The following is a 21,347-nucleotide window of genomic DNA, read 5'->3' as shown; positions in this document are numbered from 1 at the left end:
CCTAGAAGTTCTAAGGAAAGAGGGGAAATACACAGGAGCCGTCAAATTCCCAAACAGCTACACGGGCCCTTGACAGCTAATCACCCCCCTCCCCCCTCCCCTCCTGTATAGGTACGGCTTTGCATGGGGTGATCTACTCTCAAGGTGCTTTGCTTGCAGTTGGTGACATTCCATCACAGAATGCTTGTAAAAGGAGGAGTGTGACAAAGGTGACACGGGCACAGAGCCAGTATAAGATTAAGGCGGTGACAGTGCTTATCTAAGAGGGATCTGTATCATGTGACTACATGACCTGCATGCACAGATTACTGATAACGCCATCTCTGCAACAGGAAAAACATCTAAAAGGGAATCCTCAGGTATGAGATGACAGTCCTAGGATTTCATGCCTGCAGTCTGAGTCTGCCAGATAGGTGCTTATGGGAAGAAATGTGATTAGGAAATCTGTTACGACAGCCAATGACCCTCTTCTGACCACCCAGACCAATCTGCTACTCCCCAACCAGCCACTGCCACCAAATGACCCAAGCCCTGTCAGTGCACAGATCACATCTTCAGAACCAACTGACCTTCGTATCAATGGGTAGTTTGGAGCCAAGAGAATATGAAGGCCGCCACTGCCGATACCTGCTTCTGGAGATCACATTTCCTGGCTGTTATGCTAATCCACTGGCTTCAATGGGACAGTGCACTAGATGCAGAGAAGCTCTAACTTCACTATGACCTTCTAGTCTGCTTGTTCAAGTTTAGGTACTACAAATGTACTGAAGCCAGAGAACACCAGGCAACTAGCATTTTCAGCAATGGCAAATTTCATATTTGTCACACGGTTTTGAGAAGTCTTTGAAGGCCTCACTTGATCTGGTGCATCATTGCCGCAAAATCCTCTGCTCCCTGCTATGGCAGACACTTTTTACTAATATGGATTGTGGGAACCAGCACAGAGTATTCGATTCAGCAGATATCGACAGGAGGTGGATGAGAACCATAAGGCCCAGGTGGCGTTGAGGTGCCTAGGGACCATAAGGCCCAGGTGGCGTTGAGGTGCCTAGGGACCATAAGGCCCAGGTGGCGTTGAGGTGCCTAGGGACCATAAGGCCCAGGTGGCGTTGAGGTGCCTAGGGACCATAAGGCCCAGGTGGCGTTGAGGTGCCTAGGGACCATAAGGCCCAGGTGGCTTTGAGGTGACTAGGAACCATAAGGCCCAGGTGGTTTAAGCCTAGGTTCACACTGATTCGATGTGGGAACTAGTGTGATTCCAGTGCGGGTGTCAATGTAAAGTTAATGACACCCCCCAGATCGGTTCACAGTGCGAACTGTCAAATGGTATGGGAATCGTCTCACAGGGGTGTCAACACCTACGCGATCCGATTACATTTTCGTTCAAATGCGATGCAATGAGAGTTCAGCCATACATCTGTATGGTTGAATTTGCATCACACAGACATCGCATGTGATCTGCACAGCAATGTGGTGCGAATCACATGCAATGTCTATGTTAGCACAAGTGTAAACCTAGGCTTAACCACTTGACCACTGGGCACTTAAACCCCCTTAATAACCAGACCAATTTTCAGCTTTCAGCTTGCTCTCACATTTTGAATGACAATTACTCAGTCACACAACACTGTACCCAAACTATATTTTTGTCCTTTTTTCCCCACAAATAGAGCTTTGTTTTGGTGGTATTTAATCACCGTTTTTTTTTTTTTGCGCTATAAAAGAAAAAAGACTGAAAATTCTGTAAAAAAAAAATTTTCCTTTGTTTCTGTTATAAAATTTAGCAAATTGGTGGATATTATTTGGTCTTTGTGAAAGTTAGAGTCCACAAGCTATGGTGCCAATATCTGAAAATTGATCACACCTGATGTACTGACGGCCTATCTCATTTCTTGAGACCCTAACATGCCAGAAAAGTACAAATACCCCCCAAATGACCCCCTTTTTGGTAAGAAGACATTCCAAGGTATAATAGGCGTGCGCAGGGTGTGCCTGGGCACACCCTAATGACCCTGTTTAGCACAGATTCCCCCTGCTGATATTTCACTAAAGCTTCTAAAAAAAAAATCAAAATAATAAAAAATATAAATAAACTTGTAAAAAATACAAAAAATTAAATAAAAATAAAAAAACTACTAACACTGTCCACTACCCTACTAAATTGTAAAATTATTAAATATATTCAGAGTGTGTGTGTGTGTGTGTGTATATATATATATATATATATACACATACACACACACACGCATGAGTGTTTGCGTTTTGGGGTGCACACCCTAATGCATTAGGCTGCGCACACCTATGCTAGGTATTTAGAAAGAGGCATGGTGAGTTTTTTGAAGTTGTAATTTTTTCCCACAATTCTTTCAAGATTTTTTTTTTTTTTTTTCACAAATTTGTCATATTCGCAGGTTATTTCTCACACACAGCAAATGCATACCACAAATTACACCCCAAAACACATTCTGCTATTCCTCCCGAGTATGGCGATACCACATGTGTGAGACTTTTACACAGCGTGGCCACATACAGAGGCCCGACATGCAGGGAGCACCATCAGGCGTTCTGGAACACCCAGGCCAATTCTAACATTCCTCTCCTACATGTAAAAATCATCATTTATTTGCTAGAAAATTACATAGAACCCCAAAACATTATATATGCTTTTTTAGCAAAGACCCTAGAGAATACAATGGCGATCGTTGCAACTTTTTATCGCGCACGGTATTTGCACAGCAATTTTTCAAACACGTTTTTTGGGGAAATTAAGCGGTTTTGTGCTTTAAAAAAAAAAAAAAAAAATTAAAGTTAGCCCAATGTTTTTGTATAATATGAAAGATGAAGTTACGCCAAGTCGATAGATACCCAACATGTCACCCTTCAAAATTGCACACGCTTGTGGAATGGCGCCAAACTTCGCTACTTAAAAATCCCCATAGGTGACGCTTTAATTATTTTTACAGGTTACATCTTTTTAGTTGGAGAAGAGGTCTAGGGCCAAAATTATTGCTCTCCCTCTAACGTTCGCAGCGATACCTCACATGTGTGGTTTGAACACCGTTTTCATATGAGTTTAAGAGGTTAAAGATGAATTCCATCCATACCTTCTGTCTTGCAGTTTTTTCAACCATGGGGGCTCAGCATCACACATGGACATTGTCTGGGATGATCTGCAGTATTGAGAAAGCTACATACAGCCTCTACCCCCAGCCATGATCTGCCTGCATTTCTTAGAGAAGTACAGAGACCCAGTCATGATAGAAAAAAATAAAAAATCCAATAGAAATTAAAAGGCTTTTATTTAAAAATGATATTAGCATGTTGATGAGGGAAAGGCAAAGATAAAAAGACTAAACTTCCGTTTTGACAATTAGCAGTAATGGTGGGCAGAAAAAAGGGCAGATGTCTTCCTGAGAACAAACAGAAGCCACAAGGATTGGCTCCTTTCCAGACATTTCCCAACAAGCTGTGTAATGAGTGCCTTAGGCGGGCAGAACGGCACATTATGATTGGAGAGAAGGCGGCCGTCACAGATCTCCCCCCGGAGGTTTCATTGACCTGAACCAACAGGACCACGCTGACCCCCAACAGGACCACGCTGACCCCCAACAGGACCACGCTGACCCCCAACAGGACCACACTGACCCCAACAGGACCACGCTGACCCCCAACAGGACCACGCTGACCCCAACAGGACCACACTGACCCCCAACAGGACCACACTGACCCCCAACAGGACCACACTGACCCCCAACAGGACCACACTGACCCCCAACAGGAACACACTGACCCCCAACAGGACCACGCTGACCCCCAACAGGACCACGCTGACCCCCAACAGGACCACGCTGACCCCCAACAGGACCACACTGACCCCAACAGGACCACGCTGACCCCCAACAGGACCACGCTGACCCCAACAGGACCACACTGACCCCCAACAGGACCACACTGACCCCCAACAGGACCACACTGACCCCCAACAGGACCACACTGACCCCCAACAGGAACACACTGACCCCCAACAGGACCACGCTGACCCCCAACAGGACCACGCTGACCCCCAACAGGACCACGCTGACCCCCAACAGGACCACACTGACCCCCAACAGGATCACGCTGACCCCCAACAGGACCACGCTGACCCCCAACAGGACCACGCTGACCCCCAACAGGACCACGCTGACCCCCAACAGGACCACGCTGACCCCAACAGGACCACGCTGACCCCAACAGGACCACACTGGCACCAACAGGACCACGCTGGCACCAACAGGACCACACTGACCCCCAACAGGACCACGCTGACCCCAACAGGACCACACTGACCCCCAACAGGACCACACTGACCCCCAACAGGACCACGCTGACCCCCAACAGGACCACGCTGACCCCCAACAGGACCACACTGACCCCCAACAGGACCACGCTGACCCCAACAGGACCACACACAATGTTTTTTCTTGGCCCTCAGTAAAGCAAAGAAAAAATAAAAAACTTATTTTTTTCCAGGTTTCACCTGTAATCCAAAGTCCACCCCAGCAATGGGCTTCCTGCGGAGCATTCCCGATGTCCCCAATCAATGGAATCCTATGGAGCCCACATCCAATGCATTGGTAATGGGAGCAGTTTATATAATCTATTATTTCTCCATTCCACAGGGAGGATTATGTATTACTTCCTTTACTAGGAAAACCGCACAGAATTCTTCTAAATATAGATCAGCTCTACATCTAGTCAATAACTCTAATGGACCTGTATGGATTTATCTGCTGGGCACCGTATGAGTCACAAGAGCACACCCTCTTTGGATACAGCAGGAAATGGTTAAAGTGGAGGGGGGTTACAACACCGGGCAGGTGCCCCTGTAAGGTCCCTTTCACACTTGTGTGACTTTTCCTGTGACTTTGGACAGAGTCGCATGAAAAGTCGTACCCCATGATTCCCAATGAGAACAATATCTGTGTGACTTCAAAGTAGTCCCTGTACTACTATGGTCTGACTGTGATGCGAGTTGAGGTCCATAGACCAAGTTTACACAGGCATTCCTGAAATCACGGCAAAAATCGCTCAACTTTCAAGTCGCAGCAGTGTGAAAGGGGTCCAAGGCTCTATTCATGCTTGTGTTGCGACTTGGGACTGCAAAGTCAAAGTCGTTCCCCATGATGTCCAATGAGTACCATTCATATCTGTGCGACTTCAAAGTAGTCCCTGTACTACTTTGGTCAGACTTTCATGCAAATTGAGGTCCATAGACCAAGTTTACAGAGTCACAGCCTGAAATGGAGGCAAAATCATGCAACTTTTAAGGCCCCTTTCACACTACCACAACTTCAAAGTCGCAGGATTTTGCCACGATTTCAGGGAATGCCTGTGTAAACTTGTGTCAATTAGCATCAAATTCAGACCAAAGTACTACAGGGACTACATTGAAGTCGGTGCAAGTTGAAGTTGCACAGATATGAATGGTACTCATTGGAAATCAGAAGGTACGACTTATGCGACTTTGCAGTCCCAAGTCACACAAGTGTGAAAGGCGCCTAAGGCTTCATTCACACTTGTACGCCGACTTCGGAGTGCAACTTTGATGCAAGTTTGTATGGGTGCAACTTGGATGTGACTTTAGCTTTGACCAATGATGGACAACTGTTGCCCACAAGTTGCATTGTATAACATTCAGGTACGACTTTCATGCAACTTCTGAGGGTTAACATTGAAGTCTGTGGTCTTCAAGTTGCATGAAAGTTGGACCAAAGTAATGCATGAACTACACTGATTTTCTTTCACCCAACCCTCTAGGGATAGGCAACCTGGGGGCCTCCAGCTGTTGCAGAACTATAAGTCCCATCATGCCTCTAGGAATAATTGTAACTGCCAGCCTTGCAATGCATCATGGGAAATGTAGTTCAACAGCTAGAGGGAGCCAGCTTGTCTACCACCGCTCTAGGTGAATAAAAGATTCTATTCTATTAAATATATATATATATATATATATATATATATATATATATATACATACATACATACATATACATATACATATACAGTATATATAAATAAATGGTTTAAGTTCCACTCTAAATCGTTTTTTTTTTTTTTTTCTGTGTTCTATTAGGGAGTTTTTCCCTCACTTCCTGCCCTATAGACACATGAGGGGACGAGGGGAACTCTTAAAGCTACTGCATTGTTGGTTCACTTACCTTTTCCTTCGATTTCCCTTCAAAATGTTTTTTTTTCTTTGTCTGAATTTCTCACTTCCTGCTCCTCCTTAGTAAGCTTGCCCCCATCTTCCGAGCCGTTCTGGCTGGGGGTTAGTCAGTGTTCTCGCCCCCCTCCCTTGGGACTACATCCCTACGGGGAGACGCTGTGAACACAAGGGAGGGGGGAGAGCATGCTCAATAACCACCAGCCAGAACGGCTCGGATGATGGTGGAAAGCTTACTGAGGAGGAACAGGAAGTGAGAAATTCAGACAAAGAAAAAAATCATTTAGAAGGGGAATCGAAGGAAAAGGTAAGTGAACCAACAATGCACTAGCTTAAAGAAACCAATTTAGAAAAAAAAACAAAAAACCTTTACAACCCCTTTAGAGCCGGTTCACAAAGGGGCAACTCTTCAGGCGTCACAGCCGTCTGACAAGTCGCACTCCACTCTATTCAATAGAACCGTTCTAATAAGAGCGACGCAAGTCGCTCCAATTTAGAATAAGGTTCTTGTACGACTTTGGGGGCGACTTGCATTGACTTCAATACAGAAGTCATTTTGCAAGTCGCCTCTCAAGTCACCCCCAATGTCATGCCGCCCCTGTGTGAACTGGCTTTTAAAGTCACTTCATTTTTTTTTTGAAGAAGCAAATAAAAATACACCCATATTGCAAAAAAGAAATAATGTGCATTTATTAATCTTTTGCACTGAAGCCTTCAAAGGATTGCACCCGCAATCAGTGCATCACAAGGGACAATGCACAGGCTCCTGCAGACTATTCTTCCAGCCCCAGACCTTTGTTTATGGAGCTGGAGGAATTATTCAATGGCCCACGAGTATGACTCACAGGTTCTATGAATGGATGACATGGCTGTGTGGGCACAATCACGCCAAATTAAAGTGAAACTAAAGGCAATTTAAAAAAATAAAAATAAATGCAAAAAGATGTTACAAATGCCTGCTCTGTGCAAGGATATTGCACAGAGGGGTCCCTTAGCTCCTATTCTAGCAGTCTTCTGCTGGCGCTGTTCTCTCCTCCAGATGCTCTCTTAGCAAGCTGGGTGCCAAAGAAGCACCCTTATTCATGCTACCGAGCAGGGCTGTGTGTGTCCATAGACCTCCATTAGCATTGCTTGTTAAAACAATAACAGAGACCCTAGAGAATAAAATATTTTATGTCACACTGTATTTGCACAGCGGTCTTTCAAAAGCATTTTTTGGGGGGAAAAAATACACTAATTAAAAAAAAAATAAAAAAAAAAAAACTTAGTTGGCTCATATTTTTTGTATAATGTGAAAAGTGAAGTTACGCCGCAAGAATCGTGATCTTTATTCTAAGGGGAAAAAAAAAAAAACACGATGCTCATTTTATCCAGAATTATGCAACTCAAACTCACCTCAAAGGAGTCTGACTTCCAGCAGCAGCAGCAGCCCATGGCTCAGCGTCTCCAGTGAATGCAGGAAGTGAGGGGAGCCATGTTGGAGCGCTGATGGGACTCAGGTAAGTGTTTAGGGATGGGAATTGGTAGAACAAGCAGTCCACTTAAGGGTTGGAAGGATATACCCCCTTAATGACAAAGCCATTTTTTGCCATGTGTCGCTTTAACCACTTAAGACCCGGACCAAAATGCAGCTAAAGGACCTTGCCCCTTTTTGCGATTCGGCACTGCGTCGCTTTAACTGACAATTGCGCTGTTGTGCGACATGGCTCCCAAACAAAATTGGCGTCCTTTTTTCCCCACGAATAGAGCTTTCTTTTGGTGGTGATTGATCACCTCTGCGGTTTTTATTTTTAGCGCTATAAACAAAAATAGAGCGATAATTTTGAAAAAAATGCAATTTTTTTTTACTTTTTGCTGTAATAAATATCCCCCAAAAATATATAAAAAAAAATGTCCTCATTTTAGGCCGATACGTATTATTCTACCTATTTTTGGTAAAAATTGGTAAAATTTATAGTGTTTACAAAATAAGGGATAGTTTTATTGCATTTTTCTTTTTTTTTTTTACTACTAATGGCAGCGATCAGCGTTTTTTTTCGTGACTGCGACATTATGGCGGACACTTCAGACAATTTTGACACATTTTTGGGACCTATTGTCATTTTTACAGCAAAAAATGCATTGTTTATTGTGAAAATGACAACTTCAGTTTGGGAGTTAACCACAGGGGGCGCTGAAGGGGTTATTTGTGACCTGAAGTGTGTTTACAACTGTAGGGGGGTGTGGCTGTAGGTGAGACGTCATCGATTGTGTCCCCCTATAAAAGGGATGACATGATCGATGCAGCCGCCACAGTGAAGAACGGGGAAGCCGTGTTTACACACAGCTGTCCCCGTTCTTCAGGTCCGGGGACCGATCGCAGGACTCCAGTGGCGCTTCGGACTGGGTCGCGGGAGCGCGCCGCTGGCGCGTGCCCGTGACCTATGGCTGGGTACTAGTACAGGACGTATCTGTATGTACGTGTGCCCAGCCGTGCCATTCTGCCGACGTATATGTGCAGGAGGCGGTCCTTAAGTAGTTAACTGACATTTGCACGGTCATGCGACGCTGTACACTAACAAAATGTATGTATTTTTTTCTTAAAAATTTCCCACAAATAGAGGTTTCTTCTGGTGGTATTTGATCACCTCTGCGTTTTTTTTTTTTGTGCTATAAAACAAAAAAAGACCGACATTTTGGGGGAAAAAGCAATATTTTTGCTATAATAAATATTCCCCAAAAAATGAATTTCTTCATCAGTTTAGGCCAAAATGTATTCTTCTACATATTTCTGGTAAAAAAATAAATAAAAAAAAACGCAATAAGCGTGAACTGATTGGTTTGCGCAAAAGTTATAGCGTTTACAACATAGGGGATAGATTTATGGCATTTATTTTTTACAACTAATGGCAGTGATCTGCGATTTTTAGCGGGGCTGACACTTTGCGGCAGACACATCGGACACTTTTTTGGGACCACCGACATCTATACAGCTGATTACTGTATAAATGTCACTGACAGGAAATGGGTAAACACTAGGGGGCAATCAAGGGGTTAAATGGGTCCTAGGAAGGCGTTTCAAACTGTGGGGGGAGGGGACTGGCAGAGCAATCGCTGTTCCTGATCACTAGGAACAGCAGATCTCTCTCTACTTCCCTGACAGAACGAGGATCTGTCTGTTTACATTGACAGATCCCCGTTATGTCTCTGTGAGGCGCGATCACGGGTGGTCATCACGGCTTCGGGGGCACGCGCCTGCTACAGCCTTTTTAAAGTGCAGACGGCGATTCGCGCAGCCGCGCCAACCGGCAAGTAGCTTAACCTAAATGCAGAGAATGCATTTTAAAGCGGAGATCCACACAGAAAGTGAACCTCCGCTTTTCAGAACCCTCCCCCCCTCCGGTGTCACATTTTTTACCTTCCAGGGGGAGGGGGCTGCAGATACCTGTATAATACAGGCATTTGCACCCACTTCCAGGAATAGTCACACCCCTCCCCCCCCGCTGTCTTCTGGGAAACGCACAGGTCCCAGGAGCATGCACAGTAGGGAACCGGGCAGTGAAGCCGCAACGCTTTACTTCCTGATTCCCTCACCGAGGATGGCGGTGGGGGCAGCTGAGAGACGAGTGATTGCTCGGCTCGCGGAAATCCCGGACAGGTAAGTGTCCTTATTATAAGTCAGCAGCTGCAGTATTTGTAGCTGCTGGCATTTAATATTTTTTTTTTCGTGGGAACTCCGCTATAAAAGGTAAAAAAAAAGGAAATATATGGAAAGCTGCGAGGAGTAGAGCCCTGTGATTCAGGTAAGCAGACCTCCCGTGTTGCATGTTATACCCTAAATATGAGTTCACCATAACACACGATATGAAAGTTGGAGTCTGGGAAGGCTTCCCCGGCCTTTCTGTTGTGGTGACAAGTGTTGGCTGTTCCCTGACTTCCAGTTCTGATGACCGTGATCACAAGGACAAATAGAGGACAACTCTTACCACTAATGGCGCTACACGTCACCGGCGTGCCAGGAAACGTCCCGATTAGCCAACTGTCATTACAGAATAGCTGCTTTGTGTAACTGAGGTTCCCCGTTCTTTCTGCCAAATACTTTGGCTTTATTAAAGGTTTGGTTTTATTAGAGGTTTTGCTGCCAAGTGCCTTGGACTGCTCTCAGTATAAAGCATCAATGGGCATTTCTTAGGAAGGCCGTTTGCTCCTCAAGCATGCTGCTCATTCCCATGAACGGTTTGGATTTAGTTCCATCCCATACATGTTCATTTCTAATTATCGATATAAATGACATCCTGTAGGCTGTGACATAAGACCCCGCCACTGGGAGCTCAGCCCGATTCTGGGACAGGATGAGACCTATTAAAGGCCAATTGGTTGGCATGATTACACTGATAACACAATAGACCCCAGGGACAGAAGAGGCAGAGAGAGAAGAGCCAGGGAAGACATGGGGGGACAGAAGAGGCAGAGAGAGAAGAGCCAGGGAAGACATGGGGGGACAGAAGAGGCAGAGAGAGAAGAGCCAGGGAAGACATGGGGGGACAGAAGAGGCAGAGAGAGAAGAGCCAGGGAAGACATGGGGGGACAGAAGAGGCAGAGAGAGAAGAGCCAGGGAAGACATGGGGGGACAGAAGAGGCAGAGAGAGAAGAGCCAGGGAAGACATGGGGGGACAGAAGAGGCAGAGAGAGAAGAGCCAGGGAAGACATGGGGGGACAGAAGAGGCAGAGAGAGAAGAGCCAGGGAAGACATGGGGGGACAGAAGAGGCAGAGAGAGAAGAGCCAGGGAAGACATGGGGGGACAGAAGAGGCAGAGAGAGAAGAGCCAGGGAAGACATGGGGGGACAGAAGAGGCAGAGAGAGAAGAGCCAGGGAAGACATGGGGGGACAGAAGAGGCAGAGAGAGAAGAGCCAGGGAAGACATGGGGGGACAGAAGAGGCAGAGAGAGAAGAGCCAGGGAAGACATGGGGGGACAGAAGAGGCAGAGAGAGAAGAGCCAGGGAAGACATGGGGGGACAGAAGAGGCAGAGAGAGAAGAGCCAGGGAAGACATGGGGGGACAGAAGAGGCAGAGAGAGAAGAGCCAGGGAAGACATGGGGGGACAGAAGAGGCAGAGAGAGAAGAGCCCGGGAAGACATGGGGGGACAGAAGAGGCAGAGAGAGAAGAGCCAGGGAAGACATGGGGGGACCGAAGAGGCAGAGAGAGAAGAGCCAGGGAAGACATGGGGGGGACAGAAGAGGCAGAGAGAGAAGAGCCAGGGAAGACATGGGGGGACAGAAGAGGCAGAGAGAGAAGAGCCAGGGAAGACATGGGGGGACAGAAGAGGCAGAGAGAGAAGAGCCAGGGAAGACATGGGGGGACAGAAGAGGCAGAGAGAGAAGAGCCAGGGAAGACATGGGGGGACAGAAGAGGCAGAGAGAGAAGAGCCAGGGAAGACATGGGGGGACAGAAGAGGCAGAGAGAGAAGAGCCAGGGAAGACATGGGGGGACAGAAGAGGCAGAGAGAGAAGAGCCAGGGAAGACATGGGGGGACAGAAGAGGCAGAGAGAGAAGAGCCAGGGAAGACATGGGGGGACAGAAGAGGCAGAGAGAGAAGAGCCAGGGAAGACATAGGGGGACAGAAGAGGCAGAGAGAGAAGAGCCAGGGAAGACATGGGGGGACAGAAGAGGCAGAGAGAGAAGAGCCAGGGAAGACATGGGGGGACAGAAGAGGCAGAGAGAGAAGAGCCAGGGAAGACATGGGGGGACAGAAGAGGCAGAGAGAGAAGAGCCAGGGAAGACATGGGGGGACAGAAGAGGCAGAGAGAGAAGAGCCAGGGAAGACATGGGGGGACAGAAGAGGCAGAGAGAGAAGAGCCAGGGAAGACATGGGGGGACAGAAGAGGCAGAGAGAGAAGAGCCAGGGAAGACATGGGGGGACAGAAGAGGCAGAGAGAGAAGAGCCAGGGAAGACATGGGGGGACAGAAGAGGCAGAGAGAGAAGAGCCAGGGAAGACATGGGGGGACAGAAGAGGCAGAGAGAGAAGAGCCAGGGAAGACATGGGGGGACAGAAGAGGCAGAGAGAGAAGAGCCAGGGAAGACATGGGGGGACAGAAGAGGCAGAGAGAGAAGAGCCCAGGGAAGACATGGGGGGACAGAAGAGGCAGAGAGAGAAGAGCCAGGGAAGACATGGGGGGACAGAAGAGGCAGAGAGAGAAGAGCCAGGGAAGACATGGGGGGACAGAAGAGGCAGAGAGAGAAGAGCCAGGGAAGACATGGGGGGACAGAAGAGGCAGAGAGAGAAGAGCCAGGGAAGACATGGGGGGACAGAAGAGGCAGAGAGAGAAGAGCCAGGGAAGACATGGGGGGACAGAAGAGGCAGAGAGAGAAGAGCCAGGGAAGACATGGGGGGACAGAAGAGGCAGAGAGAGAAGAGCCCAGGGAAGACATGGGGGGACAGAAGAGGCAGAGAGAGAAGAGCCAGGGAAGACATGGGGGGACAGAAGAGGCAGAGAGAGAAGAGCCAGGGAAGACATGGGGGGACAGAAGAGGCAGAGAGAGAAGAGCCAGGGAAGACATGGGGGGACAGAAGAGGCAGAGAGAGAAGAGCCAGGGAAGACATGGGGGGACAGAAGAGGCAGAGAGAGAAGAGCCAGGGAAGACATGGGGGGACAGAAGAGGCAGAGAGAGAAGAGGCAGAGAGAGAAGAGCCAGGGAAGACATGGGGGGGACCAAAGGGAACACGCCGAGTGCGATGTATGAAGAAGGAAAGAAGAGCAACCAGTCCCAATTGCTGTTCCTTTATCCCAGAGAAGGCTACAAGTTTCCCCATTTAGTATGAGGTCCTAGGACACACCACCACATGACAGGGCGGGGACCTCCCTGTCATCCGCCGGCTCAGCGGGGATCAACGGAGCGACCCCCGCTGAGCAAGCGGAGGTACACGGGGCGGATCATTACTGATTCGCCCCGTGTGAAAGGGGCCTTAAAGATAGTTTTCTATTTAAGATACACTAAAAATTGTGTTTATTCAGCATGAAATGGAGCTTAGTTATGTACCATGAGGCTGTATATTCTGCAATATTTACATTTTTGGTAAACTCATTCAATGAAGAAAATAGAGATGCTATATGGATGTATATGTGATTTTGAAGATATGTAAAATTTGTTGTGCAATATACCATGTAATATTTTGTAACGTATTTAAAAAAAAAAAAGTAAGTATGTGTTTTGTATGTCGGAAATCCAATAAAAAAAGTATCTGATTTAAAAAAAAAACTCATTCAATGAACCCAAGCTCTGCAAGCTGAGATAATACGCACTGTATTGATGCATTCACACAATGTCACAGTAACCAGGAGATAAAACAAAGTTCAGGAATATTCCTTTATCGCATTGTTTTGAAAATCTATGTACATTACAAACTGTATGATTGAATCGATTCGGATATCACCGTTTTACTAACCTGACAGCTTTTTATTCTAAATAGGAAACCTCCATTTTGTTTACATTTAAAGAGCACATGTCACTTCAGGTCCATCATGGCAGCGCCTGTTAGCGGGCATCCACTCTCCTGCTGTTGCCACATCCCTCACCTTGTTGTGTCACATCACCAGCCGTCCCATTAAAGTGAATGGGACTATCGGTGAGTCAACAGCGGCTCAGAGGAGGAGCCGCTGCGGGACAGAGATGACAGTTGGTCTGTAAAAATGATGATTTAAATCAAGCTTTTTTGTCTAGTGATTGAAAGCGACTTGATTTAAATCAAATCCGCCCTGGATCCAAGTACTGAAACCAGGAGATCAACATGACAGCCAAGCAAAAAGATGCATCAGCCTCCAAATTGTGTTGGCAAAGTGGTATCAAACACCAAATGTAAAAAAACAAAAAAAAACAAATGCCACGTAGAGGGCAGAGAGAGGACACAAAGACGGAGCAGAGAGTAGATGAATGAGAAAGGTCAATGAGAGCAATTCCAGTCCAGGCAACACCAATCACTGAGCCAATAATACTATTCATCAGATCTTCCAATATACAATGTTCAATCGCATATGTTGCGCTATATAAGTTTCTCACGCACAGTGTCGCCGGGACGGAACTCCTCCAAGATCCTGCTGACAACTCTTTTTTGGTTCCATATAATCAAATGAAGACTTTCAGGTGTGAATATAAACAGAAGGCGATAGAAACTCCTCCAATGAAATTCCCTAGAACTTCCAAGAGATCTCCTCTCACTTCCTTGTGCAGCTCCAGGGCAGGAAGTGCAGGGAGATCACCAGGGACACATGGGGGCGGAGTGAAACACATTGGGGGCGTGGCCTGATCAGAGTCCAGGCTGAGATTGCCACTCCATTCATTGCAGCAGGACACCTCCTTTCTTAAAAATGGTTTAAACCAGTTAAAGCGTGTTCCGCCCCCCCCCCCCCCCCCCCAAAAAAACTAAAAAAATTCAAGACCAGCAGCTACACATACTGCAGCTGCTGGCTTTTAATAAATGGACACTTACCTGTCCTGGAGTCCAGCGATGATTTTTGCATCAGTGACAGCCGCAGCGCTTATTTCTTGCATGGGAGTGAAAAGTGAAAGAAAATCCCTCCAGCGGAGTCAGCGACAGAAGTAAAAAATCATTACAAAAGATCTCAATAGATAGATGGTACATTGTATCCTAATGCACTTTCACAACAAGAACCGTCCCTCTAATTGCACTTTATAATGCTCAGAATACCTTGTAAACCTTTATAAGGAAAACAATAAAAAGGCAAGATTTTTTAACGCAACCTTTGGGCATGCAGTTTGAATGGGAACCTATTGGGGGGGGGGGGGGGGTGCAAAGGAGGAAATGCACTTTAAAACTTTCTCTTTTTGCAAACATAAAAAATAAAGTTGGGCTATACACATTGTATAGTTTAGTGTTTTTTTTTTGTTTTTTTTTAACATCAAGCATTTTTTTTAAATATGACATATCCCAATGAGCGTGCAGTAGATCTATGGAAAAACAGTACTTCACGCCAGCATTACAGTACAGGGGTTCCCAGATCATGGGCAGAAGTGACGCACCGGCCCGTGCGCCATGCACTCATCAAGATTTGAAATCCAATTCTACGTTTAAAGGGAAAACGAAGGGCTGTGAACACAACAAGCAGAGAGAGAACAGGTGAAAGGGTCTAAGGAGCGTGGCCAGTGGCGTCACTAGGGTTGGTGTCACCCGGTGCGGTAAAACATGGCGTCACCCCCCCCCCTCTGTCTAGGCTGCCCAGCACCAAGCAGGCAGCGCACGGGCACGGGGCGCACCCCAAACCAGCCCCTGTAAATGATAGTATAGGGCAGTATAGTGGCAGGTTAGGGTAGTATAGAGTGGTATAGTGGCAGGTTGGTGTAGTGGGATGGTATAGGACAGGTTAAGGTGGTATAGGACATGTTGGGGTGATATAGGGTAGTTTGGGGTGGTATAGGGCAAGTTAGGGTTGCATAGGGCAGGTTGGGGTGGTATAGGGCAAGTTAGGGTGGCACAAGGCAGGTTGGGGGGGTATAGTGCAAGTTAGGGTGGCATGGGAAAGGTTGGGGTGGTACAGGGCAAGTTAGGGTGGCATTGGGCAAGTTATGGTGGCATAGGGACAATGGTGGCAATGGGTTTAGTGTGGGGTGCCGGGTGAGCCAAGATCTACAGATAACAGACAATATCAGAAAGAAGAGGATAGGGGAAGATCATTGGGAAATACAGACAGATCACACAAAGTACATAGAAGGTGACAGACTGCGGACGTACCGTGACAGGCGGCGCAGGAAAAGCCACAGGTAATAACAGCTGCACTGACAGCTATTGAGCAGAGCAAGAATCCCCACCATAGTGCCTCCATGTGAGCGTGAGACTTGTGCCGTGTCCTCTGCCGGCTCTTCCTGTTCTCCAGCCCTGCCCAGCTTTCCCCTCCTGCTGCCTGTCACATAGTGAAAGCAGCACACAGTCTGGGGAGGGAGGGGGTGGGGAGAGCACCTGCCCAAAATACTCTACAAGCATGCAGAGTCCTGTAACTTCAAGGCCTAAATGGGGGGCCCAGACACCGAGGAGACACGTTGTCAATGGAAGAATACACTACACTGTTGCAAAGATCTTAACAAATTGTTTGAATACTGAACTGGTATATTTAAAGGGGGCATTGCATGAAAAAGCAAGGCAAAAAAAACAGCAAAAACGCTTAGCGATGCCTTAAAGAATAGAAATAAAATAAAAACGAAACAAGCTTACTCCAACACACACCCCAATGGGGCCCTATTCCTTCCACTGACATCAACGATGAGGCACTAGACCTCCCACCGACACCAAAGAGAGGACATTGTTTACCCTTCCTGGACGCTAGAACCTTTTCTACACCCGATGGCCCTGGTCCAGCCCCCTGAAGCTGTGTTCATTTTGGCAGCAAATTTCGATGTATTTTTAGTCTTAGGACTAAAATGGCATTTTAGTTTTAGTCCCATTTGCGTCTTCTGCAATCGTTTTCGTTTTAGTCATATTTAGTCAACTAAATCTCCAGTACTATTTAGCCGACAAACTCATTTTATTCATCTAAAATCAGTTTATATATCTATTGGGCATGTAGAATGCAGGTGAATATTTAAAGGAGCATAGGCACGCGCACAGGGTGTGCCAGGTGTACCTGGGCACACCCTAATCCCCCCATGTGAATTAGCATTATCCAGGGGCGGCACCAGGTGGGTGGTTGCGGGAAGCCAGTGGCCGGCGTGAATGCCCCAATAATATTAAAGGCTAGGTTCAACTTTAGGAACACATTACACTCGTATTTAGGGTGTAGGGTAATATGCTGCCAACCAACTGTCTCCCACCACGAGAGCCTCCTCCCTGTGACAGCAGGTGGCGCTCATGTGTGTTTGAGCTTTTTGGTGCACACCCTAAGGCTCCATTCACACCTGAGCGACAAAACGCCTGAAGCGCGACGCTCAGATACGCTGGAGGGGAGAAATAACAATCTCTATGGAGATGGTTCACATCTCCACGCCGAACGCGTGACGCTCAAACAAGTCCCGGACCCTTTTTTGTCGCGCGTATTCAGACGGCTTCAGCGTTCGGCATAGCCGACAATGACCTGTAAAAAACATTGGGTTAAAAACGATGCGTTTTGTCGCGGCAAATCGTGGTACAAAACACCGCAATTTGTCGCGGTACAAAACGCCGCAAATCGCCTACGCAAAGGTGTGAAGAGCTTAATGCAATAGGCTGCGCACACCAATGAAAAGGAGATGTATGGCTTATAGCTTTTTCGGCCATACTTCTATAAATCATTGTTATCGGACATCGCTCAGCCATTCCAGGTGCTGACCGATCCTGACTTTACTGTCGGGATCCACCCAGATGCCTGGACCAGCACCTGACTCAGTCTGTCAATGAGCCAACTGCTGCCACCCCTTCCAAAGCCCAACACTCCAGTGAAATTCTGGATGAACCCTCTGCACACTGCTATACCCTTTCTAGCAAACGCTGAAATAAAAACAGGGATTTTTAGTTCACATATAGTAAGGCAAGTTTAATTTCCCGGTGTCAAAGCAATCCCTCTAGAGCCAGTCCCTATTCTGCAAAATGAGAACGCTGCAGTGGACACAATGCCAACATGGGGCAAGCAGATCCAAACTGGAGGAGAGCCACTGGGTTCAGGAGATATGATATAATCCCAATACAGTAAAACCTTGGATTGAGAGCAGAATTCATCCAGAAACATGCTTGTAATCCAAAGCACTTGTATATCAAAGCATTTTTTACAGGGTATAAAAGAGAAGAGAGGCACCTCTAAGTGTAGCGAAAGGTGGTAAATGTTGTACCGTCATTATATGTAACCATATTGGTACACTTAGAGGCGCCTCTCTTCTATTTTATACTCAGTTATGATGCTACTCTTATATCAAGACATCGCTTGTATATCAAGGCAAAATGTATTAAAACATTTTGCAAAACGCTCTCAAACCAAGGTTTTACTGTAGCTTTAATGTATATAGTCCATGACATGTGACCATGCCCCTTTAGCACTTGATGGATTATATACATTACAAGCTATTGGGATGTTGGCACAGGTATGTCTCATTTCTGTTGTAATTGTCAGCCATTTATAAAACTGGAATATTTTATATCACTGAAATACAGAACTTCTTTTAAGTGATTATAAAGCTTTTTTTTATAAATAAATCAATAAAGATGTGATACTTACCTCTCTGTGTAATAGTTCTGGGAAAGCCAAAGATCCCAAATCCCACAAGAAAACTCTCCTGGAAAGGGGCTTTCTGGTAAGATCCTCCGCTTTCCCAGGATGACGCAATGGAGTCGCCCTCATCCACAGGAAACATGTGCGAGCCAGATGTACCAGAAATTCCTTTCTTACATCTTCCGCACAACATTCTTTCTTCGGTCAGTGAGGATTTTTTTTCCTTACTTTTCTTCAGTCAGTGAGGATTTTTCCTTCCATTTTTTCTTCGGTCAGTGAGGATTTTTTTTCTTACATTTCTTCGGTCAGTGAGGTTTTTTTCTTAAATTTTTTCTTCAGGCAGTGGGTTTTTTTCTTCAGGCAGTGAGGTTTTTTTTCTTACATTTTTTCTTCGGTCCGTGAGGATTTTTTTTTCCTTACATTTTTTCTTCAGTCAGTGAGGATTTTTTCCTTACATTTTTTCTCCGGTCAGTGTTTTTTTTTTTTTCTTACATTTTTTCTTCGGTCAGTGAAGATTTTTTTCCCTTACATTTTTTCTTTGGTCGGTGAGATTTTTTTTCTTACATTTTTTCGGTCAGTGAGGTTTTTTTTCCTTACTTTTCTTCGGTCAGTGAGGTTTTTTTTCCTTACTTTTCTTCAGTCGGTGAGGATTTTTTCCTTACATTTTTTCGTCAGTCAGTGAGGTTTTTTTCTTCCATTTTTTCTTCGGTCAGTGAGGATTTTTTTTTCCTTACATTTTTTCTTCAGTCAGTGAGTATTTTTTTCTTACATTTTTTCTCCGGTCAGTGAGGATTTTTTTTCTTACATTTTTTCTTCGGTCAGTGAGGATTTTTTTTCTTACATTTTTTCTCCGGTCAGTGAGGTTTTTTTTCTTACATTTTTTCTTCAGGCAGTGGGTTTTTTTCTTCAGTCAGTGAGGATTTTTTCCTTACATTTTTTCGTCAGTCAGTGAGGTTTTTTCCTTCCATTTTTTCTTCGGTCAGTGAGGATTTTTTTCCTTCCATTTTTTCTTCGGTCAGTGAGGATTTTTTTTTCTTACATTTCTTCGGTCAGTGAGGTTTTTTTTCTTACATTTCTTCGGTCAGTGAGGTTTTTTTTCTTACATTTTTTCTTCAGGCAGTGGGTTTTTTTCTTCAGGCAGTGAGGTTTTTTTTCTTCCATTTTTTCTTCGGTCCGTGAGGATTTTTTTTTCCTTACATTTTTTCTTCAGTCAGTGAGGATTTTTTCCTTACATTTTTTCTCCGGTCAGTGAGGTTTTTTTTTCTTACATTTTTTCTTCGGTCAGTGAGGATTTTTTTTCTTACATTTTTTCGGTCAATGAGGATTTTTTTCCTTCCATTTTTTCTTCGGTCAGTGAGGATTTTTTTTTCTTACATTTCTTCGGTCAGTGAGGATTTTTTTTTCTTACATTTTTTCTTCAGGCAGTGAGGTTTTTTTCTTCCATTTTTTCTTCAGTCCGTGAGGATTTTTTCCTTACATTTTTTCGTCAGTGAGGTATTTTTCTTACATTTTTTCTCCGGTCAGTGAGGTTTTTTTTTTTCTTACATTTTTTCTTCAGGCAGTGGGTTTTTTTCTTCAGTCAGTGAGGTTTTTTTCTTCCATTTTTTCTTCAGTCAGTGAGGATTTTTTCCTTACATTTTTTCGTCAGTCAGTGAGATTTTTTTCTTACATTTTTTCGGTCAGTGAGGTTTTTTTTCCTTACTTTTCTTCGGTCAATGAGGATTTTTTCCTTACATTTATTCTTCGGTCAGTGAGGTTTTTTTTTCTTACATTTTTTTTCGGTTAGTGAGCAGCCAAAATATTTTCTGCTGCTCAGGGGGCTCTGGCTTCAACAAAATGGCAACCTCCAGCAAGAAGGTGTAGGCAATTCACAGCACACACTTATATTGGTAGCATAATTATTTGTGTGCAATGTATGTTCCTTGCTAAAGAACAATATTTTTTATCAAGTGGTTATAGAATGGTTATAGTTGGTTAAACTACCAAATCTTTGGAGGAAGCTGAAGTACTTGTAGGAAACCTATGCAAGCACAGAGAGAACATGCAAACTATAGGCAGATAGTGTTATGGTTGGAATTCAGAAGAACTAAGAAGGCAGAAGTACTAACCACTGAGCCATTGTGTTACCCCCTGCTGCTGAACATGAAGAGTTTTAGGAAAATTGATCACAAACTAACATACTGAATGGATTTAAAATAAATTCCTGTAAGGACAGTGCCGAGTAGCAACCTCTCGGAGCCCCTGGGAAGCCTTGCTACATAGACCAGTATCCGATCTCTCCAAACATGAGAGAAAACCAGCAGTGGTTATAAAACTGGACACTTGTGTCCTTCTCTTTTCAATCAATAACTGCCATAGTCCCCTATGAGGGGACCTTTCCTGGAAACATGCCCCCATCCTAGGTTATCCTGAAACACCTAACCAACTATTGCAATTACCTAGGGCTCATTAGATTGCAACCAATTCATAATATTGCATTTTCTCAAGACTTACTTGTAACTGTACATTTCTGTAGGTTCTCACTAAATGTGGCGCGGAAAACGATGCGATCCGTGCGCGTCTGCTGCACCACATTCCAATCGCACTGCCCTAGCAATCTGCCACAGGTGTAAATACACCCTGAAAAGCGAGTCAAATACGCAGTGCATCTGCCTGCACCGGATCGCAGGGTACAAAACAACTGCAACCAGTGCGGCTCCATTAAAATGACTGGACCCAAATAGCACCGGACTGAATCACATGTGAATCGCATAGGAATGGGATGCAGTTCCTGTGCAATTCACATGCGGTTCATAGACATGCGCACTATCAAAAAATGTGTTTTGTTTTCATTTAATTTTTTCGTTTATCGGCTCATTCGATATGATCGGCATTCGATATGATCGGCATTCGTTATGATCGGCATTCGTTATGATCGGCATTCGTTATGATCGGCATTCGTTATGATCGGCATTCGTTATGATCGGCATTCGTT

At 45.4% G+C, this 21,347-nt stretch overlaps 1 protein-coding gene across 7 annotated transcripts in view; it reads right to left on the bottom strand.

Annotated features, from left to right (window-relative positions):
- IQSEC2 (IQ motif and Sec7 domain ArfGEF 2) overlaps window positions 1-21,347 on the bottom strand; it is a 372,011-nt gene that overhangs the window by 99,285 nt on the left and 251,379 nt on the right. Inside the window, exon 1 of one of the 7 annotated variants that reach the window (XM_040324842.1) lies at window positions 15,934-16,264. The exons of the other annotated variants lie outside the window; for them this stretch is intronic. Within the exon in view, the coding sequence (XP_040180776.1) occupies window positions 15,934-16,013 (80 nt within the window). The 5' untranslated portion in view covers window positions 16,014-16,264. Of the gene's footprint in view, window positions 1-15,933; window positions 16,265-21,347 lie in introns of those variants that run through there. 7 annotated transcript variants of the gene reach the window in all.

Source organism: Rana temporaria, chromosome 9 (genome assembly GCF_905171775.1).
Source record: "Rana temporaria chromosome 9, aRanTem1.1, whole genome shotgun sequence".
NCBI lineage: Eukaryota > Metazoa > Chordata > Amphibia > Anura > Ranidae > Rana > Rana temporaria.
Note: the sequence above shows the minus strand (reverse complement) of the source record. Positions and strands in the feature narration are given on the sequence as shown.